Consider the following 16265-nt stretch of genomic DNA (forward strand, 5'->3'; position numbering starts at 1 on the left):
GGCTGTGGGGAATCTGGGGATGGAGGGTGCTGTGGAGCCTTTCCTCCTCCTCCAACACGCTGGGGATTCCTGCAGCATCCAGGGAAAACCCTGAGCTGGCAAAAAGCACTGCTGGGCAGGAGGAATGTCCCCACCAACCAGAGATGGAAGAGAGGAAAGGTGCAGAGCATCCCTAAGCTGGTTAAAGAAGTTAAAGCCACTTAAGGGATTTAGACCTGGAGGAAATGGAGCCTCTAAATCTCCTTTGGGGGACTTTGGGGGAAAAAAAAAAAAACCAAAATAAAACACAAATGCAAGATGTGGCAAGTTAGCAAAGCATTAAAAAGTAAAAGCAGTTTGGGTAATTTTATTCATGGAGTTGTTCTGGATTTTAGGGGAGGGGTGATGGACCAAAGAGGGGGATCCCTGGCTGCCAAGGGACCAGGAGATGATTTTGGCAGAGTTTGGGGCTGAGGAAAGGGCAGCTGGGACTGCAAGGAGCTGCAAAAGGAGTTCAGGAGAGGAAGGAGGTGAGATGAGGAGAGGAACTGGTGGGACCCCCTGCCCCTGGTCATGACACCCAGGAAAAAGTCACTTTTTCTCTTTCAATCCCATTGCCAGGAGAAGATTGCAGCCACCTGCTATGAAAGGGTTAATGTGAGCACCCAGCTTCACACCCTTTGGACCTGGGTCAGCCCTGGGCTTCACCCAAGCCCAGCAGCACCAGTTGCACTCCCTAACTGGACCAAAACCTTCCCCAGTGCTGAATCTTGGGTGAACCAAGGGCCTGGGGTGGGTGCTGGGCAGAGAAACCCCACAAGGTGGTGATGAGGGTTGGATTATCTTGGGTTCACCTTACAAATGAAGCAGCCCAAAGCCAGCATCAGGGGTTCCTTTGGCTGCTTTTCCCTACAGCTTCAGGCAAGACCTCTTGGTGGCCCAGGGATGGGATCCCAGGGCACATGGGACATGACAGGAGCCTCACCAATGCATCAACCTCGCTGGGAAAAAGCAACACTTTGAGGAGCTGCTTGATTTGGGGAGGATTTGCCTCCTCATCTGACCCCACCACACCTCTGAGCCACTCAACCAGGCTCCCACCTGCTCAGCTCCCTAAAAACAGCCCCACGGATGGGGGGACCCAGGAGCCATCCCCATCCCCCCCATCCAAAGCAGCTTTTCAGCTGGAAGAAGCCAAGCAGCCACCTGGGGACCAGTGAGCCAAGGGGGTCAGCACTGGGGCTGCCTGATGCTGGGGGATTCAGGACTGGAGCAGAAAACCTCAGCTGTTCCCCAGTTCTGGAGTGGGAAATCCCAGCAACCCTCCTGGGGATGTGCAGATACCCAACAGGAAGGAAATCCTGGAGTTCCCTTTGGATTTGGGTGCCTTTTGGAGGCAAATCTACCCCTCCTTGGGGTGGGATGGGGTAGGGAGGTGTCCTGTTGAGACATCCTGAGAGCAGAGGGAGCAGGGTTGGTGGTCAGGGTGTCCTCAGCAGCCCAGGCATGGAATGAATTCTGGAGCACTACAGCAGAAATACAAATCCCATCACTTTGTAGCCAGAGGAAGAGGTGCACAGGGTGTACATACACTCACACACATATATCTGTGGGTCCTGGGTGGGTAGGTCTGGCCTGTGGATCTATAAAACCTCTCACCCCCTGCAGCATCTCTGCTGGAATCTGCTGCCACACACACAAACACCTCGATGCCCCCAGGCTGTGCAGCTCTGCCGGGTGTGAATTCATTCAAACTCACATTGCCACAGGGTGAAGGGCCCTGCTGGGCCCTATAAGTGTCCCTGTTGTCCCTCTAAGGGTCCCCATCAGTCCCTGATGCAGCCCTGGTTCTCCTGTCCCACCCCATGTGCTATGGGGGGGGGACACACAGACCTGGGCTGCTCTCACAGCTTGACTTTGAGGTCTGCCCAAAATCTCCTTCAAGCCCCCCGTGTCCCCAGGGAGTGTTTTCCATGTACACAGGTGTAGGATTATTTGCCTGCCTACACCACAGGCTACTGGCACCCAGGAGTCTGGAACAGGAGGATATTTTGAAGCTTCATCCCAAGGTCAGGAATCCCTGCGAACCCACATCCCCTCAAGACCCTCCCCTTTGATTCAGCCTTCCCAAAAAAAAGGAAGTTTGGATTTTCCACTGCCTTCCAAAGCCCCTCAGAACCCCAAGATGTGCCTGGGACAGTTGGGATCAGCCCAAAGCTGGAACAGGCTCAGGACCACCCCAGCTCAGGCCACTCACCTGCAGTGATGTCCCCATGGCACAGCCCTGCTGGCAGTGCCCCCAAATAACCCCTGACCCTCCTGGTGACCCCACAAGTGGGTCCTGGCCCACCCCAGCACCACGGTGCTGCAGCCATGCAAGGAGGGGGCTCAAGGTGCCACTGGAAAAACCTCCCAGTACTGAAGCTGGAAAGGACTGGGGGGTACGGGGGGCTCGGTGGCTCTGCTGACAGCGAGACACCCTCAGCTTAAAAATGCCCCATCCCATGGCCAGGAGGTCAGTCCTCATCCTTGTCCCCAGGCCCTTGGGGGTTCAGGATGGGTGTAGAAGCAGATCTGGCTGGAAGGGGCTGCAAAGGCAGCACAACTGCTCCAAAATCCCATTTTTTTCCACCCACTTAGTGCAGAAACCCGAGCCTTGCAGAAACACAAACCTCAGCTCCTGGGCACCTTTCAGAGCTCCCCCCAGTGCAAGCTTCAGCCCTCGGGGGGGGGGAGAAAAAAAACCAAACCCACGGGATGGGGACAGCCCCGAGGATGCTGCGTGGCCCATCCCAGCATCCCGGGTGCCACCCACCTCCACGCCAGCTCTGGGACAGCCGGCGGTGCAGGTTCCTGCTGCCCCTCTTGGCCATGACCTGGGCCAGGTCCTCGAAGTTGAGGATGAACATGATGACGACTCCTTCCTCGTTCTTCACCGGCACCACGTCCACCAAACATCGGAAACATGAGGCTGCCAAGCAGAGATAGGATCAGGGAGGGAGGGGAGGGGAAGGCAGGCACCCAACCCCCTCCAAAACAAAGCATTTTGGGAAGAAAAATGGGGTTTTTTTTAAGGCCTGGGATGGGGATGGAACTGAAGGATTTGGAAGCCCTGGGGGGGGGGGGTTGTATCTCCAGAGTGTCCCAGCTCACATGGCTCCTAGCTTGGGTTTTTTTTGGTTTTTTTTTTTGGCCACAGACAGTCATTTATATTCCTGTACTTCAGAGCAGCAATTAAAGAGGAAGTAATTAAGAACTCAGAAAGCCCAAGTAGTGGTTTAACCTCATTAACCATGCTGCTTGTAATCACCTCGCAGCTAATTGCTCTCCCATCACCAGGCAGGGTTTAGGGACTGATTTTTTGCCACATTTTATCCTGGATGGGGCCCTGTCCCCATCCCGGGCTGCAGGATGGGGTGGACTTGGTCCCCTAAAGGCTCTGGTGTGGAGCACTCAGGCACAGGCTCATCTCCCTCCTGCCTGGGGAAACTGAGGCACAGGGGGGGAACAAGGACTGGCTCTGTGTCACCTGGACATGGCCATAAGGCACAAGGATTGGGAGGCCTTGTGGATTTGTTTGTTTGATGCCAGTTTGACCCCATGGCACTCAGGCTCCAGTTTGTAACTGGAAGCACCCAAAACACCCACAGACCTTCCCCAGAGTAGCAAGAGGGGGTTACAGAGGGGTTCCCACATCCCTTGCCAGCTTCCTTCTCCCTAAAACCCTTCCAATGGATTCTTTGGTAGAAATCCTAAAGGTACAATCCCTGCAGGTCCCATCCTTGAGCTCTCTCCTCTTGCTTTAGAGTGGGAGCAGAAACCCTGGAGCCAAAGCACCTTGGATCCCCTTTGCACCCTAAACCTCTCCAAAATGACAAACCACCCAAACACCACTATCCAGAGCAGATTCAACTCCTTCAGGCAGTTTTTTGGGTGGGGGTTTTGCCGGCTCTGGACCCCTGCTCTCCTTTTTCCCCTGCACATTGATCACCAGGGATGGAGCGGAGCCGGCCCGGCCGCTCCAGCGGTTCCTCTGAGGCCACGGCTCCAGCCAAGAATCCTAAAATCATGGAATTGGCTGGGTTGGAAGGGACCTCAGAGCTCCTCAAGTCCAACCCTTGATCCACTCCCACTGCAGTTCCCAGCCCATGGCACTGAGTGCCACATCCAGGCTCTTTTGAAATATCTCCAGGGATGGAGAATCCACCCCTTCCCTGGGCAGCCCATTCCAATGGCTGATCCCCCTCTCCAGAAAGAAATTCTTTCTAATGTCCAACCTAAACCTCCCCTGGCACAACTTGAGACCTCTTGTGCCCTCTTGTCTTGCTGAGAGTTGCCTGGGAAAAGAGCCCAACCCCCCCCTGGCTCCAACCTCCTTTCAGGGAGTTGGAGAGAGTGATGAGGTCTCCCCTGAGCCTCCTCTTCTCCAGCCTCAACACCCCCAGCTCCCTCAGCCCTTCCTCACAGGACTTGTGCTGGATCCCTTCCCAGCCTCCTTGCTCTTCTCTGGACCTGCTCCAGCACCTCAATCTCCTTCCTGAGCTGAGGGGCCCAGAACTGGACACAGGACTCGAGGTGTGGCCTCCCCAGGGCTGAGCACAGGGGCAGAATCCCTTCCCTGGACCTGCTGGCCACGCTGTTCCTGAGCCAGCCCAGGATGCCATTGGCCTTCTTGGCCACCTGGGCACACTGCTGGCTCCTCTTCAGCTTCCTGGCAATCCAGACTCCCAGCTCCCTTTCTGCCACTCTGTGCCCAGCCTGGAGCTCCCCATGGGGTTGTTGTGTTGAACCTCATCCCCTTGGGATCAGCCCAACTCTCCAGTCTGTCCAGGTCCCTCTGCAGAGCCCTCCTGCCTTCCAGCTGATCCCACTCCCCCCCAGCTTGGTGTCATCTGTGAATTTGCTGATGAGGGACTCAATCCCCTCATCTAAATCATCAATAAAGATATTAAACAGCACTGGGCCCAACACTGATCCCTGGGGGACACCACGGCCGCCATTTTGAGGCAGCCCCGTTCAGCACCACTCTCTGGGCCCGGCCCTCCAGCCAGTTCCTAACCCAGCACCGAGTGCCCCGAAGGGGATGTTGGCTTTTCCGTGGATAATTTTAAGGAGCTCAGGGCCTCCCATAATCAGGAGCAGATGGCCGGCATCGGGCAACTTCCAAATCTGCCTTGACGTCAGGGATGTGCACACACAACACACGCAACAAGAAAGGGAAAGAAATGGATAGGGTGAAATCCATTTAAAGGGCCCGGCAGCTGGGATTATGCCTTTCTTCCTTTCTTTCTTTCGTCGTTGTTCACCACAGGGAGAGGAAAATCCACTTAAACGTGTGAGCTGGGGAGGAGGTGGGAAGGGGGGGGGGGGGAGGATTTGCATCCGACAAAGCTCGGGGAGCTCCCGGAGCCAAAGGGGGCGGGAAGAAAGGAGCTCCTTGGCCCTCCCTTCCTTAGGATTTTTAGGGATCGAAAAGGCAAACGGGAGCTTGGAGGTGTCACCAAGTGAGGGAGGTGCCCTAAGGTGCCACATGCCCCGTGGGACCACCCGGTGCCACCCGGTGCCACCCGGTACCATCCCTGGGATGCTGCGGTTCTGCCGGGGCTGTGCATCCGGGGATGCACAAAAATGAGGGGGGGAAGGGGTTGTTCTCCCCCCCACAGGTGATTTGGAAGCATCACCAAATTCCTGAGGTCAGGGTTCGGTGCTGCAGGCAGCCTGGCAGCTCCTTGCTTCCTTCCCTGGGGTGGGAATCCTGATCCTGCCTGATCCTGGTCCAGATGCTCTGCCCCACTGCTTCATTTTTCCTCCCTAAGCTCCTCGGGATGGTGGGAGAGGATGGATTCTGAACTCTTCTCCCTCTAAGCAGCCCCTGTGTGGCACGGGAAGGGTTAATCCCAGGTCGCTGCTGCTGGAACAGCTGAAAACTGGGCCCAGTTACAACCAGTTGGAGGGATATAAAGAGCAGCTGGGAGGAGGGTTTGGGAGGCAGCTGGTGCTTGGGTTGATCCTGCACAGCTGGGAGGTGGCAGCCCTGATCCCAGGGGAATTGTCCCCAAAATTGTCTCATCAAGCCCAGCCCTGGATGCTGGGAACTCTGTGCCTGGTTTGGACCTGGTGTCGAGGGGATCATGGAGTGTCCAGACTGGAGGTGGGTAAGGAGCAGTGGGGTCCCTTAAACCTGGCCCCAAAGCAGAGCATTCTGGTTGGATTTGGGGTCTCTGGGTGTTCTGGGGGGGACACCCAGCTCTGTGCAGAGGCTGCAGCAGGGAGAACCCCAGCCCCCTCTGCCCTGACTCAGTTTCCCTGCATCGAGCCAGCCATCTGCAAATGTCAAACCCCCCCTATAGGCTCTGCAAATGCCAAACTTCCCTATCCTGCCCCCAAAAAACCAGGCACCCCAGACCTGCTGTGGTGCTGGAGGGCTGAGCCAGCCTCAGGAGGGACCCCAGCCCTGTGCTCCCTTAAGTCTGGCCCCAAAGCAGAGCATTCTGGTTGGATTTGGGGTCTCTGGGTGTTTTGGGGGACACTCAGCTCTGTGCAGAGGCTGCAGCAGGGAGAGCCCCAGCCCCCTCTGCCCTGACTCAGTTTCCCTGCATCGAGCCAGCCATCTGCAAATGCCAAACCCCCCCTATAGGCTCTGCAAATGCCAAACTTCCCTATCCTGCCCCCAAAAACCAGGCACCCCAGACCTGCTGGTGGGCTGAGAAAGCCTCAGGAGGGACCCTGTGCTCCCATCCTCCATCAACTGTCCCCATCTCTCTGCCTGTCCCTTCCCTTCAGCTGTTCAGCTAATCTGTCTCCATCCATCCATCTAATTTTATCCCCCAGCCAAATGATCTCTTGGAGGAGCCCCTGGGGGCATTCCCAACCTTCCTGGGCTGCCTGCAGGCCCTGATGGGGTGAAACCCAACCCTGGGGGCTGCAGAAAGGGGGATGTGACAGAGCTCCTGGGTTTGGAGGCTCCCACCCCAAAGTCATGGGTTTGCCCAGGCTGGGAAAACCATCCCAAGCCCTAAAACCTTGGGCTGGGGTTCATCTTCCCAGCACCCAACCCACCCCCCCCTCAAGCCAAGCACTGGGAAATTTGTGTTTTGTGACCTTGGTAAAAGGGAGCACTTAATAACATTAAAAATGTCATTGTCAGCCCCCTCCTCCCCCCTTCCCCAGCTCTCTTATCCTCTGGGGCTGCTGGTGGTTAATGCATTTGTTGCTATCATCAGTATTAAACTAATCAACAGGACATGGGGGTTTCCAGGAGCAGGACACAAACCAGTATTGTTATGAATATTAAAAAAAAAAACAAAAAACCAAAAAAAAAAACCAACAAACCCCAAGCTATTAATCTGCCCTCAGAGCTCTCGTCGAATCCTTCCCTTCCCCCTCCCATTCCTCCCCAAGCTGGGAGATTTTAATCTGCAGGGTCTCATGGCAGAGTGGCTAAATCTATAGTGGTTTTATATAATGGAGAGGAGGAGAAGGGCTGGGAAGGGCAGAGAAGGGAGAGGGATGGGGATGGAGCTGTGCTCCGGGGCTGCCTGGAACTCCTGGGGAGATGCTGGGGAGCTCCAAGCCTGGATCCACTCAGGGGATAAATCAGGGAGTGGCAGAAACTTCAAAGGGAGATTGCTGGGAGGCCCTAAAGCAAATCTCTGGGGAGGGATGGAAAAGGATGGAAATGGGGGATGGGGGAAGATGGGGGCTGGGGTCTGCATCCCCCTGGGTGGGGAGGGGAGGCTGCAGGTGGGGTGTGTGGGGGGTGAAACCTTCTGTGCCACTGGGTCAGCTAAAATGCTGCTTGCAGCATCCCCTGAACAGCTCCAGTGACCTTATTAAGTAAAGGGGAAGGGATGGGGGTTACCAGTGATGAAGAGCAGGGATTTCTGCACCCAGCAAGGAGCTGGCTGGTGGGGAAGCAGCAGCAAAGGGGGTTGGGGGGGAAACCAGGGGGGGAAACCAGGAGCTTTGGGTGGCTGAGGGGTCCCAGCAGCAATGAGGCCACAAGAAGGATGACTCCAAGCCCAGCAGGATGCTTTTCAGTGCAGGTGGAAGGATGCTCTGACTCCCAGGAGCTAAAAGGATTCTTGGATCAGTCAGAAAAAGGCAGCTGGAGCTGGGGCCACATCCCAACCCATGGTCCTTCCCTTGCTAAATCCCCACTGGCTGTAGGAATTAGTCCAGCTGGGGCTGTGAGGGCACAGCCAGAGCCCTGACAGTGGTTCTCAGGGCTGTCCCACCTTCCTCAGGGCCCTGTCCCCGTTGTACATGGGGCCACCTCCTTTGGGATGCAGCAGTTGTCAGGGAAAGGCTTGGGGTGGGAACTGGGGGGCAGGGATTGCAGGAAAAAGCCCTGTGGAAAGGATCCCAAAGGGTGCTCTGGGCCTGTCCCTCCATTTGTGGGACATCTGGTCCAAGCACAAAGCTTTTGAGGGGGAGCAGAGGATGGGAAAGGTGCCACTGCCTGGGCAGTAGCTGAGGGGTGGTGGGAGCTGTGCCAGGGATGGCAGAATTGGCCCCACACAGAGGGAGCTCTGGGCCAGAGCATTTGTTATTGTGGGGTGGGATGTTGCTATGTCCCCATCTGGAGCCAGGCCATGGGTTTTGTCCCTTTCCCAAGGTCACAGCCTGGCTCTGCCAAGCCTGACCTTTAAAGAAAGAGAAAGAATGGCCTGGGCTTGGCTTAAACCCCACAAGTTTTTCTAAAAAAAAAGAGCTGAAGCTGGGGTTGGTTTTGTCACAGAGAGGACATGAATCCCCCCCCATCTCTGACACCCCCAACCCATCTCTGCCTGGTCACCTCCTTGCTCAGGTGCCCCACAGGAAGCTTCCAGGGGACATCCTGGGTGACACGAGGTGCCCCAATCCCTCTCTGATGTTTTCCATCCTCCCAGAGCCCCTTGGGCAAATCCCAGTTTATGGCACCAGCGTAACCAGTTTGCTGGCCTGATCCTGCTCCCTAAATCCCCAATCCCCAGCCCCAGGGGACAGGCACAAACTGCTCCTGCTGGAAGAGACCATCCAGGGGACAGGGACAGAGGGCTGGGTGGGGATGCAGGTGGCTGGTTCCCCTCCCCCCCAGCTGCTCTGGCTTTTTTTTTTTTTTTTTTGGCTCCTTTGACATTCATAAGCATCATATTCATGCAGATGAAGTGGCTGCTGCTGCTCAGGCCATGCCAGCACTGTGACACCCAACACCTGCAGCCACCAGTCCCACACCAGTCCCCCTGGGGGCTCTCACTGGTGGATTCCCTGTGAAGGAATCACCCTTGGGGGGGGGAAAAAAAAAAAAAACCCAAAAGAGCCCTGGCTGCAGCTCAGCACTCTTTGCCCCTTGGTGCCATCCTCAGGACACTGGGGCTGTGGCTGCAGGAGCTGATCCTGTAATGACCCCCCCTGCCCCCCCCCCAAAGCCAGGGCAGCTCCAGCTGGGCAGCATCTTGTGAGGAAATGAACTTTTCACTGATCTCCCAGCTTTGAGCAGGGGATTAGAGCCCACACATGCTGTGTCGGGCTCTTTCTGAGGCCTTTTTGGGGCTTCCATGGCAGGAAGGGCCAATATTTCCCCCCCCCCTTCCCCAGGACTGGGTTTTTGGCTTCATTTCAGCTTCCCCGAGCTGGGCTCAGGCCTTATTTTATAATTAACTAAAATTTAATTTAGACAACATAGTCCTCCAGGTGAGGACCTGCCTGGGGGACACGCAGCACCCGGCATCCTCCGGGGACCACCCATGGGTGCCCCTTTCTTCCATCCCCCCCAACCCCATCCCACTTTGGAAGGTTCTAAGGGGTGGATTGAGGGTTGAATTTTCCTCTGTGGGCAGCAGAAAAAGGAGGAAAAGAGCCCGGGAGCTGCAGAGCCGGGAGTACCGCAGTAATAAAGAGCAGCTTGAGGCTGGAGATTGGTGCGGCCGGGATGAAAAGGAGGACGGGCGGGTTCCGAAAGCTCCTCCGGCTAATTAAGCAGCAGCTCCCTCTAATGCAAAGGCCTTTTCTTTGCCGATAAGACCCATTTATAATGGGCTGAGCAGTGGCAGGCAGAGTGCTGGGGTTTCGGGAGGGGGGTGGTGGGGGGGAAACAATTGGAAAGCATTTTGCTGGTGGGTTTTAAAAATAGACACGAAGGGCTTGTGTCTGGGTGGATTTTTTTTTTTTTTTTTTTTAAATAAAAAAAATTAAAAATAAAAAGAGAGAGAAGAAAGCTGTTCAGAGCTGCACTGAGAGTTCCCCGTGGCCTAGAGGAAGAGGAAGGATGGGAGGAGGGATCCTCTGAAGGCAGCTGGAATGCCTCAAAGCAAGGAGGATGGCTCTGGATTGGGCTCCTAGCTGGGTGTTCCCAAGGGATGGAGAGGGGGAAACTATCCCAAGGGGGCTGCCCATGCTGTCCCTGGCGTGGCCAGATGGTGGTGATGGGCTGGGAGGAGGGGGTCAGACTGTGCTTGCTTCCCCTTGTGCCTCCCGGACTCCCTGTGGATCCAGAGGCTGAGAGGATGCTTGCAGGACCAGCCCTGGGTGGAAGAGCATCAGCTGTGGCCACCAGGAGGAAAATCACACGGGAAAAGTGGCTGGTGAGGGGTCCAATCCTGCCAGCAAGCAGGGTCTGGCCCCTCAGGGTGCTGCCAGTGGGTGACTCCTGGGGCTCATCTGCTGCCACATGGATGCCAGCCCTGGAAATAAGGCCTGGGAAGAAGGCCGGGACCCATGGGTGCCAGCCCCAGAGATAGGGTGCTGGACCAAGAGCCAGGACTCCTTCCCTTTCCTTCCAGTGCTTTCTCCTCCATCTTCCTGCCCCAGGAGCTGCCGATGTCAAGGTGCAGCCCTGTGCTTGGGCTGAGCCCCCTCAATCTGATTTAAAACCCTGGGAAAGCCCCCGGGGGTTGAAATCAAGGAAATACTTCCTAGTTTTTAACCTGGAGCAGACACCCAAGCTGCATTTCCCCCCCTTCTCTGCTCCCTGGGAGCTTTGGCTGCTGCTGGCTCGCAGCGTCCAGCTCTAAATATTTATTTAACTTCCTGCAGTATTAGAACTAATCACCAGTATTTGCCAGCAAAGCTTCATTTTCATCTTAACATAATTCCATCTGGCCATGCCCAGCCTCATCCTCATCCAGCTCCGAGGCTGCCCCCGTGTTTGGCAGAGCCAGGGGAGGTTCTGGCTCAGCAGAGCACAGGGTGGGAAACCCAGGTCCCAGCCCAGCTCCCCCATGGCCTTCAGGATGCAGGGACCCTGGGAGTGATGCCACTGCTGGGCCCTGAAGCTTTGAGGGCTTTGAGCCCTGATTTCCAAATAATCACAGAATTCCAGACTGGTTTGGGTTGGAAGGGACCTTAAACCCCACCCAGTGACACCTCCCCCAGCCCAGGGTGCTCCAAGCCCCATCCAACCTTCAACACCTCCCGGGATGGGGCAACCTGGGACAGGGACTCAGCACCCTCACCCCAAAGAATTTCTCCCTGATGTCCAACCTCAATCTTCCTTCTGCCAGATTCAAGCCATTCCCCTTTGTCCCATCTCTCCACGCCCCTATAAAATCCCTCCCCAGCTTTCCTGGAGCCCCTTCAGGCACTGGAAGCCCCTTGGCCCATCTCTCCACGCCCCTATAAAATCCCTCCCCAGCTTTCCTGGAGCCCCTTCAGGCACTGGAAGCCCCTTGGCCCATCTCTCCACGCCCCTATAAAATCCCTCCCCAGCTTTCCTGGAGCCCCTTCAGGCACTGGAAGCCCCTTGGCCCATCTCTCCACGCCCCTATAAAATCCCTCCCCAGCTTTCCTGGAGCACTTTTTTTCCTTTTTCAGGCACTGGAAGGTGCTCTGAGGTCTCCCTGCAGCCTTCTCTTCTCCAGCCTGAACACCCCCAACTTTGGCACCAATTTTCATCCCTCCAGTAGTCCCAGCACCTCCAGTGCCTCATCCCAGCAGGGCCCCCTCCATCCCATCGGGAGCCACCACGGACTTTGCCCTTGGCAAAACCCCAGGTCTGGGTGTAATCCCTGCTAGCACCAGCCCTTCCCTTCACACAACCCCCCCAGATCCCAGGGTGGGTGGGTGACATCTCCCAGCAGCACCCTTGGGATCACCCCAAGGAGCCCTCTCTTACTGTCTTTGCGGTAGTAGAGGATCTCCAGCTTGCACTCCTCGGTGCCCAGCAGGGCCTGGGTGAGCTGGGCAATGGAACTCTTGGTGGTGTCGGGGCCGGTGAGGAAGTCACAGGTGCAGGGTCTCTGCATCACCTCCATCCTGGAGTACCCAAACATCTCACAGAAGCCATCGTTGCAGTAGATGATGGCACAGTTCTCCATCTGGGCGTTGGCGATCAGGAACTTGCGGTCTGGGGGGACGCAGGAGGACAGCAGGCTTAGGGGTTGGTGGTGGGGGTGTTCTTAGTGTCCCCCCCAGGGACAAGGGGACAGCAGCCTGGGTGGGTGTAAGGGGTGCTTTTTTTTTTTTTTTTTTTTGATGTCACCCACTCGTGGGGTTTTGTACAGGGACGGGCTCCCCGGGGGGAGCTCCTTCCTGGGGGAAGGATGGTTTGGTGCTGATGGGGCTCTACAGGGAGAGAAATTTCTCCCAATTTTCCTGTGATTTGGTGGCCGTGGGGACGGGGGGACTCAAAGGGAAGGTTTGGCTGGGATGAGCCAGCACGTGCAGCCTTGGTGGCTCCCCGTTGGCATTTGGGGACTCAGTGCTGTGTCACACATGGACAAGGTGTCCCCGGCCAGCATTGCAGGCAGGGGGAAGAGCTGCAGCCTCCATCCCTTCCCTGGAGCTTATCAGGGACCTGAGTGATCTCAGGGACTTCCCACCCCTCCTTAGATTTGGCTGAAGTCAGGCAAGGAGCAAGGTGAGGGGGGGGGAGTGAGCAGGAGGCTGCATGGGGAGCTGGGTGCAACCCATCAGGCTAAAGATTCCCCTAATGGTTTCTAGGATAATTTCTAGGATAATTTGTGCCCTCGGGCTGAAGCTGAAAGCCAGAACCTACTGGGCTGCACGACCCTTGTGCTCAAAAGGGTTCAAGTGGAGGGAGGGGGAAACTGAGGCAGGGAGTGGTGCTGCCCCATCCCTTCCTGGTGCTGGTGCATCCCTCAGGACTGGATTCGGTGCTTCCCAGCCCAGCTCAGATGGAACCTCTTCTGGCCTTATCCTGGGGGGAGCCCCAGCCTAGAGTTTTGATTTTATTTGGTTTTTAGGTTTTCTTCAGGGCAATAGGGAAGGTGCTAGACTGGGGAGGACTCTCCCTGGGTTGGGTTTGCTGGGATGTGCCAGGGGATGTGCCAGATGCTGTGTTCCTGTCCCATTGCCCCCCCTTCCTGCTCCCAGCACCATCTCCCTCAGCTTTTGGCATCGGCTCCAGGCTGGAGCTGGAGTCAGGTCGGAGCAGAGGGTCGGCTTGGAGGCTGCTTCCCAGCCCAGACCCCAATTAATCTCTGGGATTACCCAAGAATGGCATCTGCAGCCTGCCTGCTCCAGAGCCCCGGAGCTGCGCTCCGGCCTCGCTGGGAATTTCACCAGGAGAAACCTCTGCATGGCTGCAGCACCCAGAGCTGGGGTGGGGGGAGCCTGGTGGGGTTGGGGGACCCCTCCCTGGCACCTTGAGGCTCTCCCTCATGTCACCTGAGGAGTCCCAGCTCCGGAGGGTGCCTCCCAGTAAAACCAATGCCCCCAGCGATGCTGCACCCGGGTCTCCTTCTTCATCCCACCCCTGGTGGCCCTTGGAGGGGGACAACCTGCCCTGCCACCTCTCCCTCTCCCGTGCAGGGCTGATTCTGGTGCTGCAAACATCACAACCCACGGGGGCCAAATGCTTCCCAGTCCCTTTTTCCCCATATTTCTCTATCCACACCCCTTCCAGCTGGAGGGCAGCACAAGGAGGGGCCATTCTCCCGAAATCCCCCCCTCTCCCTGTTCCTGGGGTGCACTCCTCACCTGTGAGGAATGTTTCCCAATCCAGCACCAAGCCCCGCGGGCTGGATCCAGCCTGGATCCAGGCTGGGCTGACGCAGGACAGGATTTACGGGGCTGGCAGGACGCCGGCACAAACTGCGCTGAGCAGAGGGGATGGATGTGACCAAGGATGGGGTGGGAAGGAGCCGCAGAGCCCTCTCTCCTTGGGGGTATTTCCCTCCCCCCTCCAATTTGCTTCCTTTTCTCCCCTACCTCCAGATTTGCCCTTGTCCCCCCTGTCCTGAGCCACTGGGAGGGAAGGATTGATCCTCTCCAGCTCCAGCGGGGACTCTCTGGGTGCAGCTGCACCCATGGGAGCTGCAGGGCACCCAGGAATAGGGGAGGACGCTGTGCTAGGGACAGGGATGTGAGCAGGGTGATGGTAGGAGCTGGTTTGGTGCCTCTCACCACCCATCACGCCGCGGGGGGAGCGCGGGGGGTGATGTTTTGGCAGGACCCAGCTGGTGCCTGACATGTCTGGCAGGGAACGGGCAGGGACCGGGGGGCCCTGGCTGCTTCCCGCCTGGATCGCTCCGCCTTGTGCCCCCGCTGCTCCTCAGCCGCCGCTTCCCAGAGGGGCCTGATAGGAACCAGGGACAGTTTTTCTCGCTTTGTGTCCCCAGGGTCACGTCACTCAATGCCAGGGCTGCCAGCGCTCTGGGGACATTTGCCCACCCAACAAACTCAGGAAAAAAAAACCCAACCCAGCGAGCCGGAGCAGGGGGGTGCAAAGCCCCAGCACCCCACAGCAGACCCCAAGAACACCTTTTAGGGGTAACACAGCTCCCTCCACCCCTTCCCCCCCCCCCATCTCCCCTCCCTGGCTGTGTAAGGGGGGGGCTCAGCACCAGCGGGGTGCCCAGAGAGCAGACCCACCCCACACCCCCCCACCCCACGGGCTCCCACGCAGCCCCCAGCTCTCCCCGATGTGCACCAACTCTTCCTTAGATTTTGACCCCAAAACCAGCCCCAAAATTTCATATAAAGGGATTACTCCGAGCAACAGCAAATGGCAACGTTTCACCAGGGACGGCTGCCTCCCAGCAGCACGGAGTTGAAGGCAAACAAGCGGCCGGTCCCCCCTGTACAACCCCCTGCCCACCCTGCCAGACGGGACCCTCTCCCTGCCACCCTAAGGACCCCCTCCCTGCAACCTAAGGACCCCCTCCCTGCCACCCTAGGGACCCCCTCCCCACTCGGGGACTGTGGGGTTATGCGGCTTCTCCAGCCCCCGGGGAACCACCGGGCTGGGACCTCTCGTCCCCCCTTGTGTCGCCCTCTCTAGAAACACTCGTGGGGGGACAGAGCTTGGCTGTCACCCACCCCTCTTCCCCGACCCCGGGAGGTCACGGGGGTGCCTCCATTTTACCGGGGACACCCTATGGGTGGTCCCGTTCTGCCCTCCCGTCTGTCCCCCGTCCCCCCCCCTTCCCCTTGCTGTCCCCCCGAAGTTGGGGGGTGACCCGCAGCGGCGGGGAGGTGGAGGGGGGGGGAAGAAGGGACCGGGGGGGTACGATACTCACTTTGCCCTTCAAATTTGCGGATGATGGTATCCAGGTAGGTGTTTTGGGGGGCCACATGGCCCCGGCGGACCGGCATCGCTCCGCCCGCCCTGCGCGCCCCGGGAAGCGGCGGAACTTGCGGCGGGGGCGATGGGGAAGGTTGAGCCGGTCCCGCGGAACCTCACCGAGGCCCGGAAAGGCACAACCCCGCTCCGTCTCACCCCGGGGCTGGCCGAGCTCTGGAACCCAGCCGGGCCGGGGCTCCCGTGCTCCCGGTGGCCGGAAGGGGGAACCCCTCAGCCCGCCCTGCCGCGCCCGGCTCCGGGAGGGGGCGGCCGGGGAGGATGGGGATGGAAGGAGAGGGGGGAGGGAGGGAAGAAAAAGGGTGGGGAAGGGAGGGGAGGACCCGTTTGAAAGGGAGAGAAAATAATAGAATAAAATAATAAGAGTAGAAATCCCCAAAGTGCTTAGTCACCCCTGCCCCGGCTCGCCGGAGGCTCCGGTGGAGGTGGCAGCAGAAACTGCTGCCGGGAGGGGAGATGGGACCCCCCCGGAACTCCCCCGGGACTCCCCGGGACCCCTGGGCATCCCGCGGCACTCGCCCCGAAGGCTCGGGGTGCTCCGGGGAGGAAAGAAGGGGGGAGGGAGCAGGTGGGTTTGGGGTGTTGCAGGTGGGGTGCTTGGGGAGCTGGGGCAGGGGGTTGTGGGGGGGGAGTCCTTGGGGGGGATGGAGAAGGGGTGGTGGGGTGAAGGCAGGGAGTTTGGGGGGCTGGGGGTGCTGGAAGATTGGGGTGCTGGGACGGGAGGGATCGGGGTGCTTGGGGGGGGTTCAGAGGAAGGGTGCTG

The 16265-nt window shown here is 57.9% G+C and overlaps 1 protein-coding gene across 2 annotated transcripts in view; it reads right to left on the reverse strand.

Annotated features, from left to right (window-relative positions):
• The window catches only part of KCNH6 (potassium voltage-gated channel subfamily H member 6), a 42149-nt gene extending 26407 nt beyond the window's left edge, over positions 1–15742 (reverse strand). For both annotated transcript variants that reach the window (XM_071728543.1, XM_071728542.1), the window contains exons 1-3: positions 15441–15742; positions 12074–12304; positions 2795–2950 (exon numbers count right to left, since the gene is read on the reverse strand). In XM_071728543.1, coding sequence (XP_071584644.1) covers positions 2795–2950; positions 12074–12304; positions 15441–15516 — 463 coding nt within the window. In that variant the 5' untranslated portion in view covers positions 15517–15742. The remainder of the gene's footprint in view (positions 1–2794; positions 2951–12073; positions 12305–15440) is intronic.
• Between the last annotated feature and the right edge of the window lie 523 nt (positions 15743–16265).

The sequence above is a fragment of the Heliangelus exortis genome, chromosome 29, assembly GCF_036169615.1.
Source record: "Heliangelus exortis chromosome 29, bHelExo1.hap1, whole genome shotgun sequence".
Lineage (NCBI taxonomy): Eukaryota > Metazoa > Chordata > Aves > Apodiformes > Trochilidae > Heliangelus > Heliangelus exortis.